This window comes from Thunnus maccoyii, chromosome 3 (assembly GCF_910596095.1).
Source record: "Thunnus maccoyii chromosome 3, fThuMac1.1, whole genome shotgun sequence".
Taxonomy (NCBI): Eukaryota; Metazoa; Chordata; class Actinopteri; order Scombriformes; family Scombridae; genus Thunnus; species Thunnus maccoyii.
In genome coordinates this window covers 36370125-36386804 of record NC_056535.1, presented here as the reverse complement: position 1 = coordinate 36386804, position 16680 = coordinate 36370125, and the positions used below count along the sequence as shown (strand labels likewise).

The 16680-nt window shown below is 39.5% G+C and overlaps 1 protein-coding gene and 1 long non-coding RNA gene across 2 annotated transcripts in view; one reads left to right on the top strand and one right to left on the bottom strand.

The window, feature by feature from the left end:
- Window positions 1-6451, bottom strand: part of LOC121889612 (metabotropic glutamate receptor 7-like) — a 146824-nt gene extending 140373 nt beyond the window's left edge. Inside the window, exons 1-3 of the mRNA XM_042401708.1 lie at window positions 6301-6451; window positions 5222-5357; window positions 3603-3757 (exon numbers count right to left, since the gene is read on the bottom strand). Of these exons, the coding sequence (XP_042257642.1) occupies window positions 3603-3757; window positions 5222-5357; window positions 6301-6343 (334 nt within the window). The 5' untranslated portion in view covers window positions 6344-6451. The remainder of the gene's footprint in view (window positions 1-3602; window positions 3758-5221; window positions 5358-6300) is intronic.
- Window positions 6452-14593: 8142 nt separating this feature from the next.
- On the top strand, window positions 14594-15926 carry LOC121889706. Its single transcript, XR_006093607.1, has 3 exons — window positions 14594-14912; window positions 15172-15247; window positions 15850-15926. It is a non-coding gene; the product is annotated as an uncharacterized LOC121889706 (long non-coding RNA).
- Window positions 15927-16680: the final 754 nt, after the last annotated feature.

The following is a 16680-nucleotide window of genomic DNA, read 5'->3' as shown; positions in this document are numbered from 1 at the left end:
GTCACACACACACCACTTTCTTTTTTCCGACTTTCTCTTGTTGTGCGTCCTTTACCCTCTCTGAACAAGACCCTGAGATACTTCAACTTCTTCACTCGGAGCAGCGACTCACTCCCAACCTGCAGGGAGCAGCACCGTCGCCCAGCAGAGCACCATGACGTCAGACTTGTAGGCGCTGACTCGTCCCGACTGCTTCACACTTTACTGCAAACACAAGACCGGCACAAACCCTCCGTTTGACCGTTAGGTGCCTAAAAAAGAATCTCAGATATTTTCAGTAAACTTATTTCAACTACTAACCAGATTAGACCGACTTCTGAACCCATTTAAGCATAAAAAACACATTGAACTTGTCTCAACTTTTGCTGCAACATGACGTCACCTGGCGGGGCTCTGCAGTAGCCAATGAAATAAGTGCAAGCACACATTCCTGGTGGTTGAAGCTAACCGCTGTTTACTTCACGATCATCAAGACAAGAGAGAAAACAGTGATAACTTCCCAGAGTTATAGACGTCCGTGCAGTGTTTTAGTGTCAGAGATCTGTTATTCAAACTGGACTTCACAGATCATATTTCATGTCTCACCTGCACCTGTACACCAGAACTGCCATATAAAGACCAGAACTACTTCATGTGGTCTGTGCTGCTGGTTTACCGTTGCATAATAAGGTGTTAACACCATGTCATGGTTGTATTCCGTCCACTGGTTTGCTCGACATTAAACGTCTGATATTAGTGGATTAGAGGGAGTAATTAACTCTTGGAAGAGGATCCATCTCAGCTGGAGGCTGCAGACTCAGCAGGCGTCTCTGCCACCAGAGGAAACCTTCCTTCTCAACTCATCCTCCATCTTCCTCTCTCTCTCTTCTTCTTCTTCTTCTTGTGTCTTTGGCCCTTTGTCTTTTTCAATCTCTGTATTTCTTTACTTTGTTTATCCCTCAAACTTTCATTCTCCGACTCATATTCTCCGTCTTCCTGATGCTGCGTCTCCTGGCTTCAGTCTCAGTAATTAACAGCGTCTGTAGCAGCTCAGATTTACATTTACATGACAAACACGAGCAGAAATGTGTTTTCTGAGGTCTGAAAAGACGATAAAAGGGAATTTGACCGTTTCAGTTTGCATGGAAACCTCACGGACATTCAAAATGAGATTCTGATTTATTTATAATCAGACAAACTGGATATCACACAGTGTGACATGTAAAGCCAAGAAAAGCGAGGGAGAGTGTGGACAGAGAAGTGATGTCTGGATAAATGAGCAGTTTGTGTTTCCTGTCGCTGACTTCATGTCCAGTTCTTCACATCTGCATCATTATTAAAGTTACACAGAACAGTTTCAACACAAATGTAAACTGATGACTGTGTCTTTCTCTCTTTAAGGTTTAAATAAAGACGATATAAAAACCGCCTGTAGCTGCTTCCTGCTTCATTACCTTGTTACAACTGTGGTTGTATTTTCTCTTCTTCTGTGTTTGCATGACTGACAGGAGTCTGTACAAAGTTTAAGTTCACAAACTTTTGTGTGAACACTGACACAGTTTTCATTTTTAACATTATTTTTTTTGTTTTTCATGTTAACAACTATTTCATTCTAATTTTATGTTTTTATTTATACTACTTTGCTTTTTATATATTTTGCTAAAGATATTTTTACACTAACATTACTTTTTTAAAATGCTAATTTTAACCGCACACTTTCCAATGCTAACATTATGTTTTATTTTAATGCTAACGTTCCTTCTTTATCGTTATGCTACTTTACATTTTTCATGCAAACATGACTTTTCTCTCATGCTAACATCACTCTTATTTCCTGCCTGTAGCCATCAGTGGTTTCTAAATGCAGTGAGAGGTTTCTGGTTTCTGCCTGAGACGAGACATAACAGCCTGACGTTGAGGAGACTCTTTGTCCTAAAATCCAGTTTTAACATCGTCCTTATTACAGTTTTGTGCTCACATGGTGCATATTCATAAAGGTAATATTCCAGCAGAGGAACGGGAGGTTAATAAACACCCTGCAGCTCATTTCTGACTCTCATCATGAAGCCAGATTTCTCTCCCTCTCACCTTTTTTTTCGGACTCTTTCACCCTCAGTTTAATGGATCTGTTGCCCTCACAGTTACCCAGACCGCCCGTCACGGCCCACTATTCTCTCCTGCTGACTTTATGCCCGGAAAACGTCCATTTCCACAAATCATATGTCAAAAAAAGAGGGGACAAAAGGTACTACAGAGCATATCGAAGAGGACAATGTTTATTACAGTGCACCAGCATCGAGCCCTTTAGGCTTCTTCAAGGTTAAAACACTTTAAACTCAGCCGCTCGTCCAGTTTGCATCAAGCTCCCGGCAAAGCAAGTCTGAGAAATATGTTTCTGAGGAGCAGAAAAGGTCAGAAATTCATGTTACAGCACGACATCAGCAGCAAGAATACAGAAGCTTTCTGTGTGTGCAGGAGGAGTTTGATTCCAGAAAATAAAATCTGATTTTTCTGTTTCCCATTAAGCTGCTCACTGAAAAAAAGAACAAAGGATTCATATTGTATTTGAAGTCAAAGTCTTCACGTTAACAGAACTGACACAACAAACGGTTTACATCCTCGTCAACATCTTTGTTTGACTTAACGACACACTCACAGTGTCTGTAGTGACTAAAACTGCGCTGTGATACCAATTCATCTTCATCTACGGGCTGTCATCATCATCAATAAAGCATTTTGTTTTCTGCTTTTTCTTTAAAGTCAGTCGAACCATAATTCATGTTTCCTCTGATCAACGTTTTGTGCATCTTTATGATCTCAGACCTCAAACAGAAAGTATTCTATACGACTCTTTTCACACTTTTTCACTTTCTTACTGACAGTTAGATGAGAAGATCAATATCACTGTCACGTCTGTTGTGACGAAGCTCAGCCAGAGCGTCAAGGAGGGTGAGAAGACCAAGACTCGGACTTGTTGAATGACCACGTAACAAAAAACATGTGTCTCCAAAAAAAATCCATTGAAAAACAATGAACAGTTCAAATTTAGCTTAATCTGGTTTAACCAAGCAGCAGCTGCCACATCTGGAGGCTTAAAGTACCACCGACAGCCGTTCAAAAAGCCTCAACTTCTCTCTAGAAATACTGAGTCGATTGAATTTAAATAATACTTGTCTGTCTTCATGTTGATGTAACTGTAACATAATATAATGCTACATATGCATTAACAATGCAACAGATAAAAAGCACCAAAGCAAAATTTTATGGAAACCACGTCGTATAAAATAAAAAATACAAAGAGGACAGAGTTCACACAGACTGATGGATAACTTCTCTCTTTATCTTTGCTCCTGGAATAAAAGTTTAATAAATCTAAAGTCTGACTGAGACATGAAGGTGCTGCAGATACAGTAGTGCTGATTGTGTCTCTCTGGCAGAATGATGATTATATATTATCATCATCAGAAGAGTCCTGTGTCACAGGAAAGCAAGAAACGGTAAAGAGTGAATGTTCTCACTGATGACTGAGTGTTTTCTGCTCAATCAAGGAAGAGCAGAGTGTGTACGCTATCACAGACAAAAACATGTCAGTTTACATAAAAGATTTAAAGGTGTGAACTCACCGCTGATGGTGGCTCTCTTTGGCAGGATGGTGACGGCTCCGATAGCAGCGTCCTCCAGCTGGTGGATGGGACTGTTTTTGGCTCCCCAGCTGTCGGAGCCGATCCACAGGAAGTGTCCGAGCTGGTCCGCTCGCTTCGAGGCATTCAGGATCCCCCTGCATCCAAACACACACACACACACAGCATCACTGCCTGTAACAGCATCAGTGCCTGTAACAGCATCATTGTCTGTAACAACATCACCGTCTATAACAGCATCACCGTCTGTAACAGCATCACCGTCTGTAACAGCATCACCGTCTATAACAGCATCACCGTCTGTAACAGCATCACCGTCTATAACAGCATCACCGTCTGTAACAGCGTCACCGTCTGTAACAGCATCACCGTCTATAACAGCATCACTGTCTGTAACAGCATCACCGTCTATAACAGCATCACCGTCTATAACAGCATCACCGTCTGTAACAACATCACCGTCTATAACAGCATCACTGTCTGTAACAACATCACCGTCTATAACAGCATCACCGTCTGTAAAAACATCACCGTCTGTAACAACATCACCGTCTATAACAGCATCACTGTCTGTAACAACATCACCGTCTATAACAGCATCACCGTCTGTAAAAACATCACCGTCTGTAACAACAGCACCATCTGTAACAGTAGCACCGCCTGTAACAGCATCACCGCCTGTAACAGCATCACCGTCTGTAACAACATCACCGTCTGTAACAACATCACCGTCTGTAACAACATCACCGTCTGTAACAGCATCACCGTCTGTAACAACATCACCGTCTGTAACAGCAGCAGCATGTAATGACTACAGTCCCTTCGGTTAAAAACATGTTTCTCTTCTTGTTCCTTCAGCTGGATGTTTGTTCTCGTCTCTGTAACAGAGTTTGTTTGATCTGCTGAAGGACGAACGTTTCTCTGAGCTCAACTTAAAGGATCATTCTGGTGATTTTTTATTTTTCTTCTTGTCAACAAATCTCATGTTTGGATCCAAACCAGCAATGTTACACTGATTCTGATACACAAATCTGTTTTCAGTTTTTGGACTTTTTCTCTAATCTTTGATTTTTGCTGAAATATTGAATCATTTGAACATTTATTGAAATGAAAGCATGTGAGAAGTTTAGAGGGAAAAATCACTATTTGGTGGAGCTGTTAACAACTCATAGACATGTGAAATGTGACCCCGACTACACACTGCTTTTTGTAAGACGTCAAAAGACAAAAAGGTTGGAAACCACTGGTTTCATCTTTAACAATGTGTTGTATTTTAAAAGCTTGTTATATTATCCATTGTGTCAAATCTTCATCTGAAAAGTAACTAAAGCTGTCAAATAAATGTAGTGGAGTAGAAAGTACAATATTTCCCTCCGAAATGTAGAAAGTAGCATCACATGGAAATACTCAAGTAAAGTACAAATACCTCAACATTGTACTAAAGTACAGTACTTGAATAAATCTACTTTCCTCCACTGCTACACAAACTGCTTTTAACTATAAATGTGTTAATTTCGACTCTTCCGCCGCAGACATGAATCTTCCTACGGCTTCGTCTCCCACTACTGTTTATTTACTGTTTAGATAAAGTGTTTATTTACCTGATGTCCTCATCGGAGGCGAACAGGATGACCGCTCTGGCGTAGCGAGTGTCCAGCAGCAGACGGATGATTTTATCGAAGTCGGAGGGTTTGTGGTCATGAGGGATCTTCAGCGACTGAGCGATACAGATTCCACCTGAGGAGACACAAAACCAACACAGACGTTAATGTAGAAGAACCTGCAGACCAGCTGGGGATGTAGTTCCTGTTGAAAGAGGATTTTAGGTGGAACATTAAGGTGAAAAAAGTTTTTTTTATTTTATCGTTAATGGCTTTAACCTTTAAGAAACTTTCTTAAAAGGTTAATCTTCATCCAAACAGCAGTAAGCGACGGTGAAAGTTTCTGCAATTGAAAAAGCTGAAAGCAGTAAAAATGCAGCTCATTTTTATGGAGCATAAGAGAGAAAAGAGAAAAGAGTTCTGCTGCCTGATATTTCATGAAAGTGCAAGAAAACAGGCTGTGAAAGCTCCAGACAGTTTCAATAACTGTCATTCAACTGCATAAAAAAAAGTATGCAGCTTTTTATTTTCCTGTTTCTGTTTCTTGACTCAACGCGCTCCAGCACTCAGCCAGACGCACTATTGATGCACAAAGTGTCAACTTATAAAAGTGAATCAAAGCTTTTTTTTTATCAGAATGTGTAAGAAGCTCTCATATGAACAGATTTGCTCTGAAGTGGCACGTAACAGTGATTTAAGACCATTTTCTGAGAGGTACGAACTAAATTGATGATTTCAGAGCTGTGAACACATCATCTCTGCTTTTCTTTACAGGACGAGAAACACTTTCAATCATCTGGATGAATTTAGAGATTAAATATGAAACCAAAATCAACTGCAGTAAAAACAGTCCATCATTTAATACATAATAATATAAATCTTTACATATAAACTTCATGGAAAAGAGACATCAAATGAAAAAAAAACAACAAACTGAAGAAAATATTAAAGAAACAATAAAATAATAATTTAAAAAGAAAAACATTAAAAAACAGAAATACACAAGACATAGAACGTTTCTATATTCCAGCTCTTTGTTTTTGACATGGTGACCATAAAAATAAAATCCATAAAAATACCTATTTTCAGTTCAGGATTATAATTGTTATGAAATTTTTCCATCTTTAGAGGTCACATTGGGTCAAGCTCGGCTTTGAGGTCACACTGTAATTCTTAATCAGAGATGAAGATATCTTGTCCTTGAGATGTCAGCTGTCTGTGATGTTTTGGGGGAACTGATAGACAGTATATCAGCATCTCCATGGTTACCAAGGTCAGAGGAGGCTTCCCTAAACAACACAGATAGGTGGATGACACAGTCAGATGCTCAAACCAAAACTGCTGAAATGACGGGTAAAGTGCAGTCCCTTGTTTAGAAACTAGTGAACCAATAATATTCATTTTTCATATTGTAGGCTGATAAAGACGAGGACTCGGACCTTCAGAGGGGAGAATGGAAAGAGACACTCTGGTGTTTACTGGTTTTGGTTCTCCACTCGGCGAAGTTCTTTCAATAAACATTTTCAGCATTAAGACATCAAAAGTCTCGTGTGTCTTTCTCCACTGCTGACCATCGCTCAGAATATCCACAACAATAATCATTTTTAAGCTTTTAAAAGAAATATCCTTAATAAATACAGAGGGGATGCCTATAAGATAAATAACTTTGGGTCAAAGTTTAATTTTGCATCTTATTTCCTTTTTAACATTCTCTCAGAACTCCTGCAGTTTTTGGAGGCCACAACATCCTCCAACATCATCCATCCAATACCACCACTTCCTGTCCAACTCCCTCCAAAGATGTTTGACTGTAGAAAGATGTTTTTTAGCGTCTCTTCTTTATTTCTGTCACACAAATACTGAGTCAGTCGTTGTTTTCAACGAGTCGTTCTGGTCTCAATCTCTAAATTCAGGCCCTTTAATAAGTGTGCTGGTGGTCATTTTGGAAATTATTGCTCCGTTAATGAGATCTGAAGACTTCCAGTAGCTTTGATGTCTGCTGTGTGGGCGTTGATCGACAGCTGTGATTGACAGTCGGCTCACCTGCTGCTCTCCTCGGCTCCTGGACTCAAACTGAGTCGGATTATTGTTGCAATATTTCACTCAGTTTAATGTGACTTGATTATGAAACCTGCTCTGTTAGCACAGTTTAGCTAAAGTAGCTAAAGGTCTCAACTCCAAACTGGAAAAGACCAGAAAAGCTGCAACTCTGGACTCCGAAGCGGCTCTAATGCAAACCAACCACACGCCGCACCTCGCCAAGTCCATCTTTATCCTCTATGAGTAAAATAGTGATGTGTTGAGTTCATGACTTGTACAACAGATCTAAACTTGTAAATTTTCGGGCCACGGATGCTCCTGAATCATCTGAACTGCAGGTGCCTCTTAAGAGCAAATGTGTTTGTATAAGTGTTTCTTGCATACAGTAAATCCTGAGACTCATTTAAAGTGTTCCGTCTCACCGTAGATATGAAATATAGATACAGACACACCGTGAGGAGAAAATGTCTTGATTTGTCCTTTGAAAAGGGCACAAAGGTAATAAGAGGAGGAGCTGTCTGCTCTGCTTTACATCTCAACACCACTTAACAAAGTTCTGCAGGTTCAGTCATGCAGATAAAAGGTCGTGACCTCTTCTGTTCACTAACTTTAAGACTAATATTTAGTGCCATCTTATGGAAAGTAGCGTGAGGACTTTGTAGAGTTTGACCTGAAAGAGCCGCTGCTGTCATCAGATATCACGCCGCTCATGAAGGTCGCTTTGTGTCGGTGATGAGGGATAAACGAGGGATATTTATTAGCAACACAACATTTCTTTGTAAATGTTGAGTCAGAAACTATGGGATGGATATTCCCTTCATTTATATACATTTATATTAATGCAGAAAACAGCTCATTATTGTGCATTTAGTTGTTGTTATTTGCATATTAATTGCAGTCTAACAAATAACCAACAAAATGAGAAATGCTATGTAAACTGTTGTATTAATACACATTTTCATCTGAATGGATCTAATTTTCCTCAATAGAGACTTTAAACATCACAACAGATAAATACTGAACTGCTGATGTTTAATTGGTGATTAAAGCATTTTTTTTTAAGATGCTGCAAACAACCACCTCCACCAATCAGAGGGCCGGCGGTCGGCCGCATGTAGCATGAAAACAAAACACAACAAACGTCGTTTTTATCAATAAATTCCTACTAAAATGTGTCTGCTGAAATGTTTTAAATTAAAAACAGTCGCTGTGATCTATGATATAACAGATAATACATCCATAATCAGGTCACACAGTGTTTAGTCCTTAGATTAGATCGAATAATTTAATCACGCAGCTCTTTGAAACTTTCCAAATGTTATCGGACCGAACGGATCAAATTCTGATAATAAAACCAGTGATTTCTCCTCCAGTGTGTGTGTGTGAGTGTGTGTGTGTGTGAGGGGGGGGGGGGGGGGGGGGGGGGGGGTAGCGTGTAATTACAGGATCTGGACATCATGTCTCATTGGCTTCACAGCCGGCGCTGCTGGTGGGGGGCTGGTTAATTAAGTAGGATGTGGCTACTTCCTGGAAGCAGTATGAGCAGACCTGAACTAGAAAATCTCCTCTTTCCTCTTTCTTTCTCTCTGTTTTCTCTCTTTCTTTCGTTTATTCTCCTTGTTTCGGGGTTTCTTCTATCTTTCTTTCTTTCGTTCTTTCTCTTTTTGTCTCTTTCATGTTACTTCTTTCTCTTCATTTTCTGTTTTCTTCTGGTTTTCTTTCCTTTTTTCATTTCTTTCATGATGTTTTCTTTTAATTTTTAGTTCATTAACTTCTTTTTCTGTTTCCTCCTGTTTTTCTTACATGTTCTTTCCTTTCTCTCTTTTAACAGCAGCGACAGTCCGTCCATCGTTGGACGCCGTGCGTATTATTCTGTTGTCGTGATTTTCTGCTGCATGAAGACTTTTCTCTCTTCATGGGAGACGAACTAAACCAAGAAATGTAAAGATTGTCTTATTTCCTGAAGAGGAAAGAAGATTTCATAGTTGGCTTGTTGTTTGCAGTGACAGAGATATATCTTCCTGCTCTGTCAGGAGACGTTATTGATGAGTGATCTGACAGCTAATCAATACAAGGACGAGCAGAGATATGAAGATGTCTGTCTGTTTGCCTTCGGCTGCATAAATACATTATATAAACATATACGATCAATGATCCAATCTGTTGTATCAGAAACACCACATGTGCTCCGTCTGACTGGTTTATTTTTTGCTATTTTAAAACATAAATGTAGAAATTGTAATAATAAATCTTGCAGCATCTTTGACGTCCGTGTTTATGAAGCTGTTTTATTCTCTTTTAGGACAGATTAGCGCTGCTCTAATGTAATCTAACATTAATTACATTATCATGTTAAAGGGTAAGTGGGAGCTGACAGACGCATTACGATGATGCGGTGATGAAACACGACCTTCTCGTTAAACTGATGAAGTGAAGTCACAATAAGTTCATAAATAATGAAACGGTGGATGTGAAGTGAACGTCTGGAACCTGATCGTCGAGTTTCTGTGAGATAGTTTCCTTCTGCAGCGTCTTTATTTGACCAATCAGCCGTAATCGCTCAGCCAGTAAGAGGCATCGAAAGCTTTATGTATGAGTGTGTTTGTTTTCATCGTTTTGTGTGTGTTTATACAGAAAAATCAATTAAAATGTAATTCACAAAAAAAAAAAGACTAACGACTAGACTCTCATTTTTAGAGGCATTTTTGACACTCACACATCTCCAGACACAAGTCCATCTGATCAAATGTATTGATCCACACTGACTCTGAGAGACGAACGTAACCTGCTGTTTATATGTTCTGGACTTATTAACGGTATCTATATTGATTGCTCGATCGGCTCCCGTTCTGTCTGTGAGCTCACCTGTTTCACTACAGGCAGATCCTTCGCTCGCTGACAAACAGTCAGTTTTTATTTCTATTCTAAAACTGTTTTGGTTCAGTAAAGTGAAGACAGTTTGTCCTCTCAGCTGGTCGGGAGCCGCCGCTGACAGAACTGTGGACAGAAACGCTGAACGCAGGTCAGAGTCGGTCGGTGTGGATCGAACGCACAGATTCAGTAGTAGTCAGCGCTGTGACGGATGGTAGAGACGGAAGATTCTCATGTTAACGACCTGCAAACATCCACGTCATCAAGACGACTGTATGATTAAAATACTGCACATTGACAATAAAAGCATGTCAATTAAACTGGGTTAATGTCATTGAACACTGGTCTTTGGTTGGGGTCGGTATTTGTGAGCATTTCTGCTTAATTAGGACTTCGTATCATGAGTGTTATTGGACAAAATTACATTTTGACCAGATGATGGCGCTACATGACAAGTCAGGTGATGCCCAAGGTTATTACAATTCATCCATGTTTCACAGCGATCCATCCAATAGTTGTTGAGAAATTTCAGTCTGAACCACAAACATCAACCTCATGGTGGCGCCAGAGAGACGTCAGCATGAATGTCTTTAAAAAGATTCATAGCAAACTGTTTAATTGTTGTCAGTGGTGCAAAGTAATTAAGTACATTTACTCAACTACTGTACTTTGATACAGTTTTGAGGTACTTGTACTTTACTTGAGTATTTCCATGTGATTCTACTTTCTACATTTCAGAGGGAAATATTGTACTTTCTACTCCACTACATTTATTTGACAGCTTTAGTTACTTTTCAGATGAAGATTTGACACAATGGATAATATAACAAGCTTTTAAAATACAACACATTGTTAAAGGTGAAACCAGTGGTTTCCAACCTTTTTGTCTTTTGACGTCTTACAAAAAGCAGTGTGTAGTCGGGGTCACATTTCACATGTCTATGAGTTGTTAACAGCTCCACCAAATAGTGATTTTTCCCTCTAAACTTCTCACATGCTTTCATTTCAATAAATGTTCAAATGATCCAATATTTCAGCAAAAATCAAAGATTAGAGAAAAAGTCCAAAAACTGAAAACAGATTTGTGTATCAGAACTTTGTTTTTTCTTCTTTCCTCTCCCATTAATCATCTCACCACCCCTCAGATTTATCTGCTGACCCTTTGGAGGGGCCCGACCCCTAGGTTGGGAACCACTGGACTAAACTAGCTAACTGTATATAAAGTAGTGTAAACTAGCTCCACCTCCAGCAGCTACAACAGTAACATGCTGCTCTAACACTGATGCTTCACTATTAATAATCTAATGATGTCATATATAATAATATATCAGTCAGATATCTTTATAAACTATCTGCTGCAGCTCTGAACAGATTTTATCTGCTGATGCAGGAAAGAGAAACAGAAATGTGTGTCCTTGTGTTCGTCTCGGTGGAGCGAGAGACAAACATTAAGTTGACAGACAACTTTCTTTAATTAGCTCCTTCAGAGGCGTCTGATGGACGACTTCATCCCGCTGCAGCTCTAAGAGCGATGAGAGCGATCAGAGCGATTTGTGAAAATAAATGTTTGGCTACGTCTCATCATTAGCAGCTGATATATGTGATCGGCTCTCCCGCAGGGCGCCAGAGCTGCAGCCATGCTCTACATCTTAAAGCCACGGTGCATCATGGGTAACAGCAGCAGGAAACCCAAACACTAAACTGTCTCATCATGCAAGAAGAGGAGCATCTGAGGATTTATGAATGAAATGAAGATTTATGTGTATTTAAAATGTTTTGCAGCCCAAATAAACACTAATCAGAAATACATAAAGTTATTATGTTGGTTCCCGTTTTGGTTATTTTCTGTTTCTTTCAGATGATTTATACTCAGAATTTCACCGCCAACAGCACACAAAAGTCCAACAAATGATATGATAAAATATGTCGTTTGTAACTGTCCTCCAGAATGACATAAAATATTATACACCCCGCGGGTTTGCTGGCTGGAGGCCTTGCAGGGAAAATTTACAACCCTGCAAGACTGGAATCGCCTGCCTCTTCCATTTTCATCATTATTATTAACTTTATTTATTATTCTCTCTTCTGTCTTGTTTCTTTTTCTCTTTTCTTTGTTGTTACTCATCAGTCTTTCCCCCCCCCGACCTTGAACGTCACGTCACACACAACAACCTCAAACTCTTCAAACTCAGCCTCCCAGTTCAGTGTCAGCTGGTTTTACTGGTGTGGTCTTAACAAAAAAAGATGGTTTTGTATGTTTTTGTGAGATTACTTTCCTCTTGTCTCCTTCAGCTGGATGTTTGAGCTTCACTGTGCACAGTTTGACACTAAAAGGCTGAAAGTGAGAATCAGATTCGAACACACGTCAGCTGATCTGTGACATCACAAAAAGGTTTTTTTTAGAGCCAATCGCGGTCCAGTATGTAACTCACACAGTTGAAGCCTCCGAATCATAAATTAGGCTTCTTGAAGGACAAAGAGGACAAATATATTCATCCAGTCTGTTAAAACTCTTTGCAAACCGTCTTAATATTTAATAATATAATAATATATATCTCCATGGTTCATCTCACATTCAGCTGCTGAGCTGCAGGATCTCAGCTCAGATATCCTGCATGTAAGAGGAGATCGTCCCACATTTTATCCAACAAATGAATAAAACATTTTTCATTACGTATGCAGTCGTCAACACGTAATAATCACTCTGGATTTTATATTTATACTGTATCTATATACATTAAAATCTCTCTCCATCAGGACTAAATGACCTTCACACCTTCACACGCTGTCATTTAAAACAGGATACAGGCTTTAAAAGATGAAGGTGATTCTCTGATTATTCATTATGTCTCCGTCTAATCATATAATAAATGTTTAATAACGGTAATGATTATTTTATACTCCGGGGATCCTGATAAGGAAATTCAAATTTTCTTAAAAAACTCTCTCCACAGAGGGAGAGTTAGACAGGAACATGTAGTGAATGTTAAATAATGAATGTATTACCATATATAAGACAATGTTTTGTTCTGAAAATTAGATTTAATAAGTGAAGGTCATCTTATATTCGAGGACGAGACAGTTATATGTTCAAAACATCCAGCGGTAACACCGGAGAGTGTTGCATTCTGGGTTGTTTGTAGCATTAATGTTGCTAGGCTAGTGAGTTTCTTCCAGTCAGTCAGCACTAAATGTGAGTGAAGTGATTCACATCCAGGATGAACGTGACAGGCAGGTGGTCACCAGTCAGAATGTTCATGTGTATGTAGCGTCCAGTTTGACCAGTATCCTCTGTTGTTAAAGTGTAGTTATGTTGGCGTGATGTGTTCCTGTAAAGGCAGAAACTCTCCATGCAGCAGGAAGTTAAAGAGATTTCCACCACGCAGCAGACACGACCCTGAATCATCCGTCACGCTGCTGATTACCGCTGTCACAGGTGATGAAAAGCTCAAAAAGACTTAACGAGTAAAAAAATAATATCTGCTGGAGAAAATACTTCTGATGCTTCCAAGAATCTGACAGGAGAGAGAGAGAGAGACTGAGAGACTAATGTGGGATTCACATTCTGCTTTAATGAAGGACGAGGACTCGCTTCTGCTCCGATTAACAGAATCTCAGGGAAACTTCCCCCCAAACAGGACGACTGTCAAAGCGTGTTTATCTTCCGGCTGCTGGAAAAGGTGGACGTCTAATGATCAGGGTCGTTCTATATTCAAAATCCAAGTCCAAGTTTTGTTTATGTAGCTCAATATCACAGATCATAAATTAGCCTCGGGGGGGCTTTACAGTCTGTACAGCAGAACAACATCCTCTGTCCTCAGACCCTCGGGGCCAATCAGGAAAAACTCCATAAAAAACCCTTTAACAGGGAAATAGTTGGCGGTGTTGTTACCGTTAGCAACAAGGGTGTAAGGAAGCATCGAGACTGTATGAGTAGATGTCATTTCCTGTATTCTGGTGCTTCGATACTTTTATCTGACTATACTAGCATGAGAACAAATATGCATTAATTTTGTCTTCAATATCAACCACTCAGTGTTTATTTAAACTTGAGGATCTCTCTGTGCTCGCATGCATGTTGTAATTTCTGTTATATGAATTTTCTTTCATGTTAACAGATCAATGAGTAGTGCCTCCAATCATTTCTACTATATGAAGCATCACATGACCCGAGGCCTCACAGCTGGGTTCTGTTGTTATCTACACGCAACGCTGCTACCGAGAAGCTCTGCACATAAATATTCAGGGCAACATTTCATGACAAAAGGCATCAATATAACAACCATGAAAAGCTTCAGTCTTGAATTGATCAGTGTTGCAGGTCTGAGGAGTGTTTGAGTCAACAGCTTTGTGGAGCCTCATATACACTTTGTCGGATAAAAATACATATTTGCTAACATTTCAACTAGGAAATAACTTCAAATCCAACTCATAGAACCCTGAACTAAACCAACTAAGCTGCTTCCATGTTAGATTATCTGTCACAAAAGTTTGGACACATCTTCCCGTTTGCTTGAATGAGAATGTGTGTCCAAACTTTTGGCTGCTACTGTATCTGGTTTTATTTTATAGGTGTTTATTTCCTCTGTTTTGCTTTCTGGTTGATCAGGATGTAATTAAAGCTGTAATTTCCATGTTTTTAATGAAGAATAAACCTCCTCACAGCCTTGTTCTCTCTGGAAACAGACGTCATGGAGGCGGCAGCCGTCAGATTGACTCGTCTGGATATATTACCTTCATAATGGCTGCAGGAGCTCTAACATTGTCTACTTCACAAGCGGTGAGAAAAGGTACAAGACAGGCCTGTCAGAGTGAGACGCTCACACACACAGCTATTGATCAGCCTGTAATCTCCTCGCTCAAGCATGAAGAATCCATCAGAGTGATCAGTGATACAGGAGACGTGTGCGCTGGGGTGTCATGTCTGTTCAAACCGACCGTATTTACAGAAACATGTCTCTCCCTCCTCCTCCTCCTCCTCCTCCTCCTCCTCTCTCTCCCTCTTCTCACATATTGGATGTCTGACGTTCATCCATCAGCTGACGTGCTGTAGATCCTGTTTCAGACTAACAGCTCGTCACTCTGCAGTCAGTCAGACAGGACGCTGATATTCAGGTGATGCGAGACACGCTGCACATTTACATCAAGGGGGAAAAGGTTATTATTTATTTGATGCAAGAATGCACACAGAATCAGACTTTTACTGTTTTTATTCTGGGATTAAATTGAAGATACAGATGAATCCTCACTCGTAAACTGGCAACAAACTCTGTGATTTATGTAAAAGGATTTAAAAATAATAATAGGAGATCCAGTTATATGTTGAAAATATACACATCATATAATATAATCTGCCAAACTTTATTTTTCGGTGAATTTAATCTCTATCAGCTGCTCCATCAACAAACTGACACTTTATATAAACAGGAAGTGTAAGTCACAAGCCTCTCAGTATTGTAATGTTTATAATGTAAATAGATTGAATCCTATTTACTTGACTGCAGCTGATCTCTGTTAGCTTAGCACCAGGTTTCCCAGCTGAAACTCTACTTTTATAGTAGGGATGTGCAGAGAGCCCAGTATTTGTATTTGTATCTGTATTTGTTGAAACAGCTGATTCACATGACTTAATGGAGACGGTTTGACTAAATGTAAACAAATATAGATGTAAGATTAGTAAACACATCTTCCTCCTTCTGTTTTGTTTCTCCATTTAGACTAAAACATCCTCCAGAGTGTGTAAATGTGAAAATGTCGCCTTGGCGTTGTTTGTAGAAACTAGAGATGTGCAGAGTATTTGTATCTGTATTTGTATTTGTATTTAAATAAAAGTGGAGAGAGGTTTAAAGATCCTGTTTTTGTTTTTGTTTTTATTACGCTTTTAATTTTAGAAAATTAAAGTGTTACAATAAGTGTTCATGAAGCGTATGTCAGTAGCTCAGCTTTATCTCTGGGGAACACTCCCAACTCTGAGAGTGATGTCCAAATTAGGAAATGTGCGTCATGTAGCAGGTGGATGTGACTCCCCTCACTGAGACCTGCTGATAGACGTCACAGCGGAGCAGAGGAGAGACACTGAGATAGCGACTATAACTGACATGGTTTTTTCTTTCTTCCCAAAAACAAATAATTTTTAAAATATTTGTATGAGACAAATATTCGTAAAAAGACCCCACTATTTGTCCTTTGCCGAATTATGTATGTGTATTGGAGAACCCCTATTTTATAGTATCATGTGTTTCTGATTATTTATTAGTTTAAATTATAATTGTATTCTGTTTAAAATGAAGGAAATCGTTGAGTTTGATGAATTAAATCCGAAGCTAGCCCGTCACTCCTTACAGCACTTTAACATCCAGACTGTGGAAGTCGAGCAGAAGCTCGTTAGTTTAAACCAAAGCCTGCTTCATAATTAATTACAGACTGGTGTTTAAAGACTGAATAACTTCCACATTCACACAGACGACCTTCATCTATCAGAGGGAGGCTTCGCTTCCACTCTGACGCCGCGGTGACGGCGGCGGCGCTTGAGAGTGAAACACATAAAT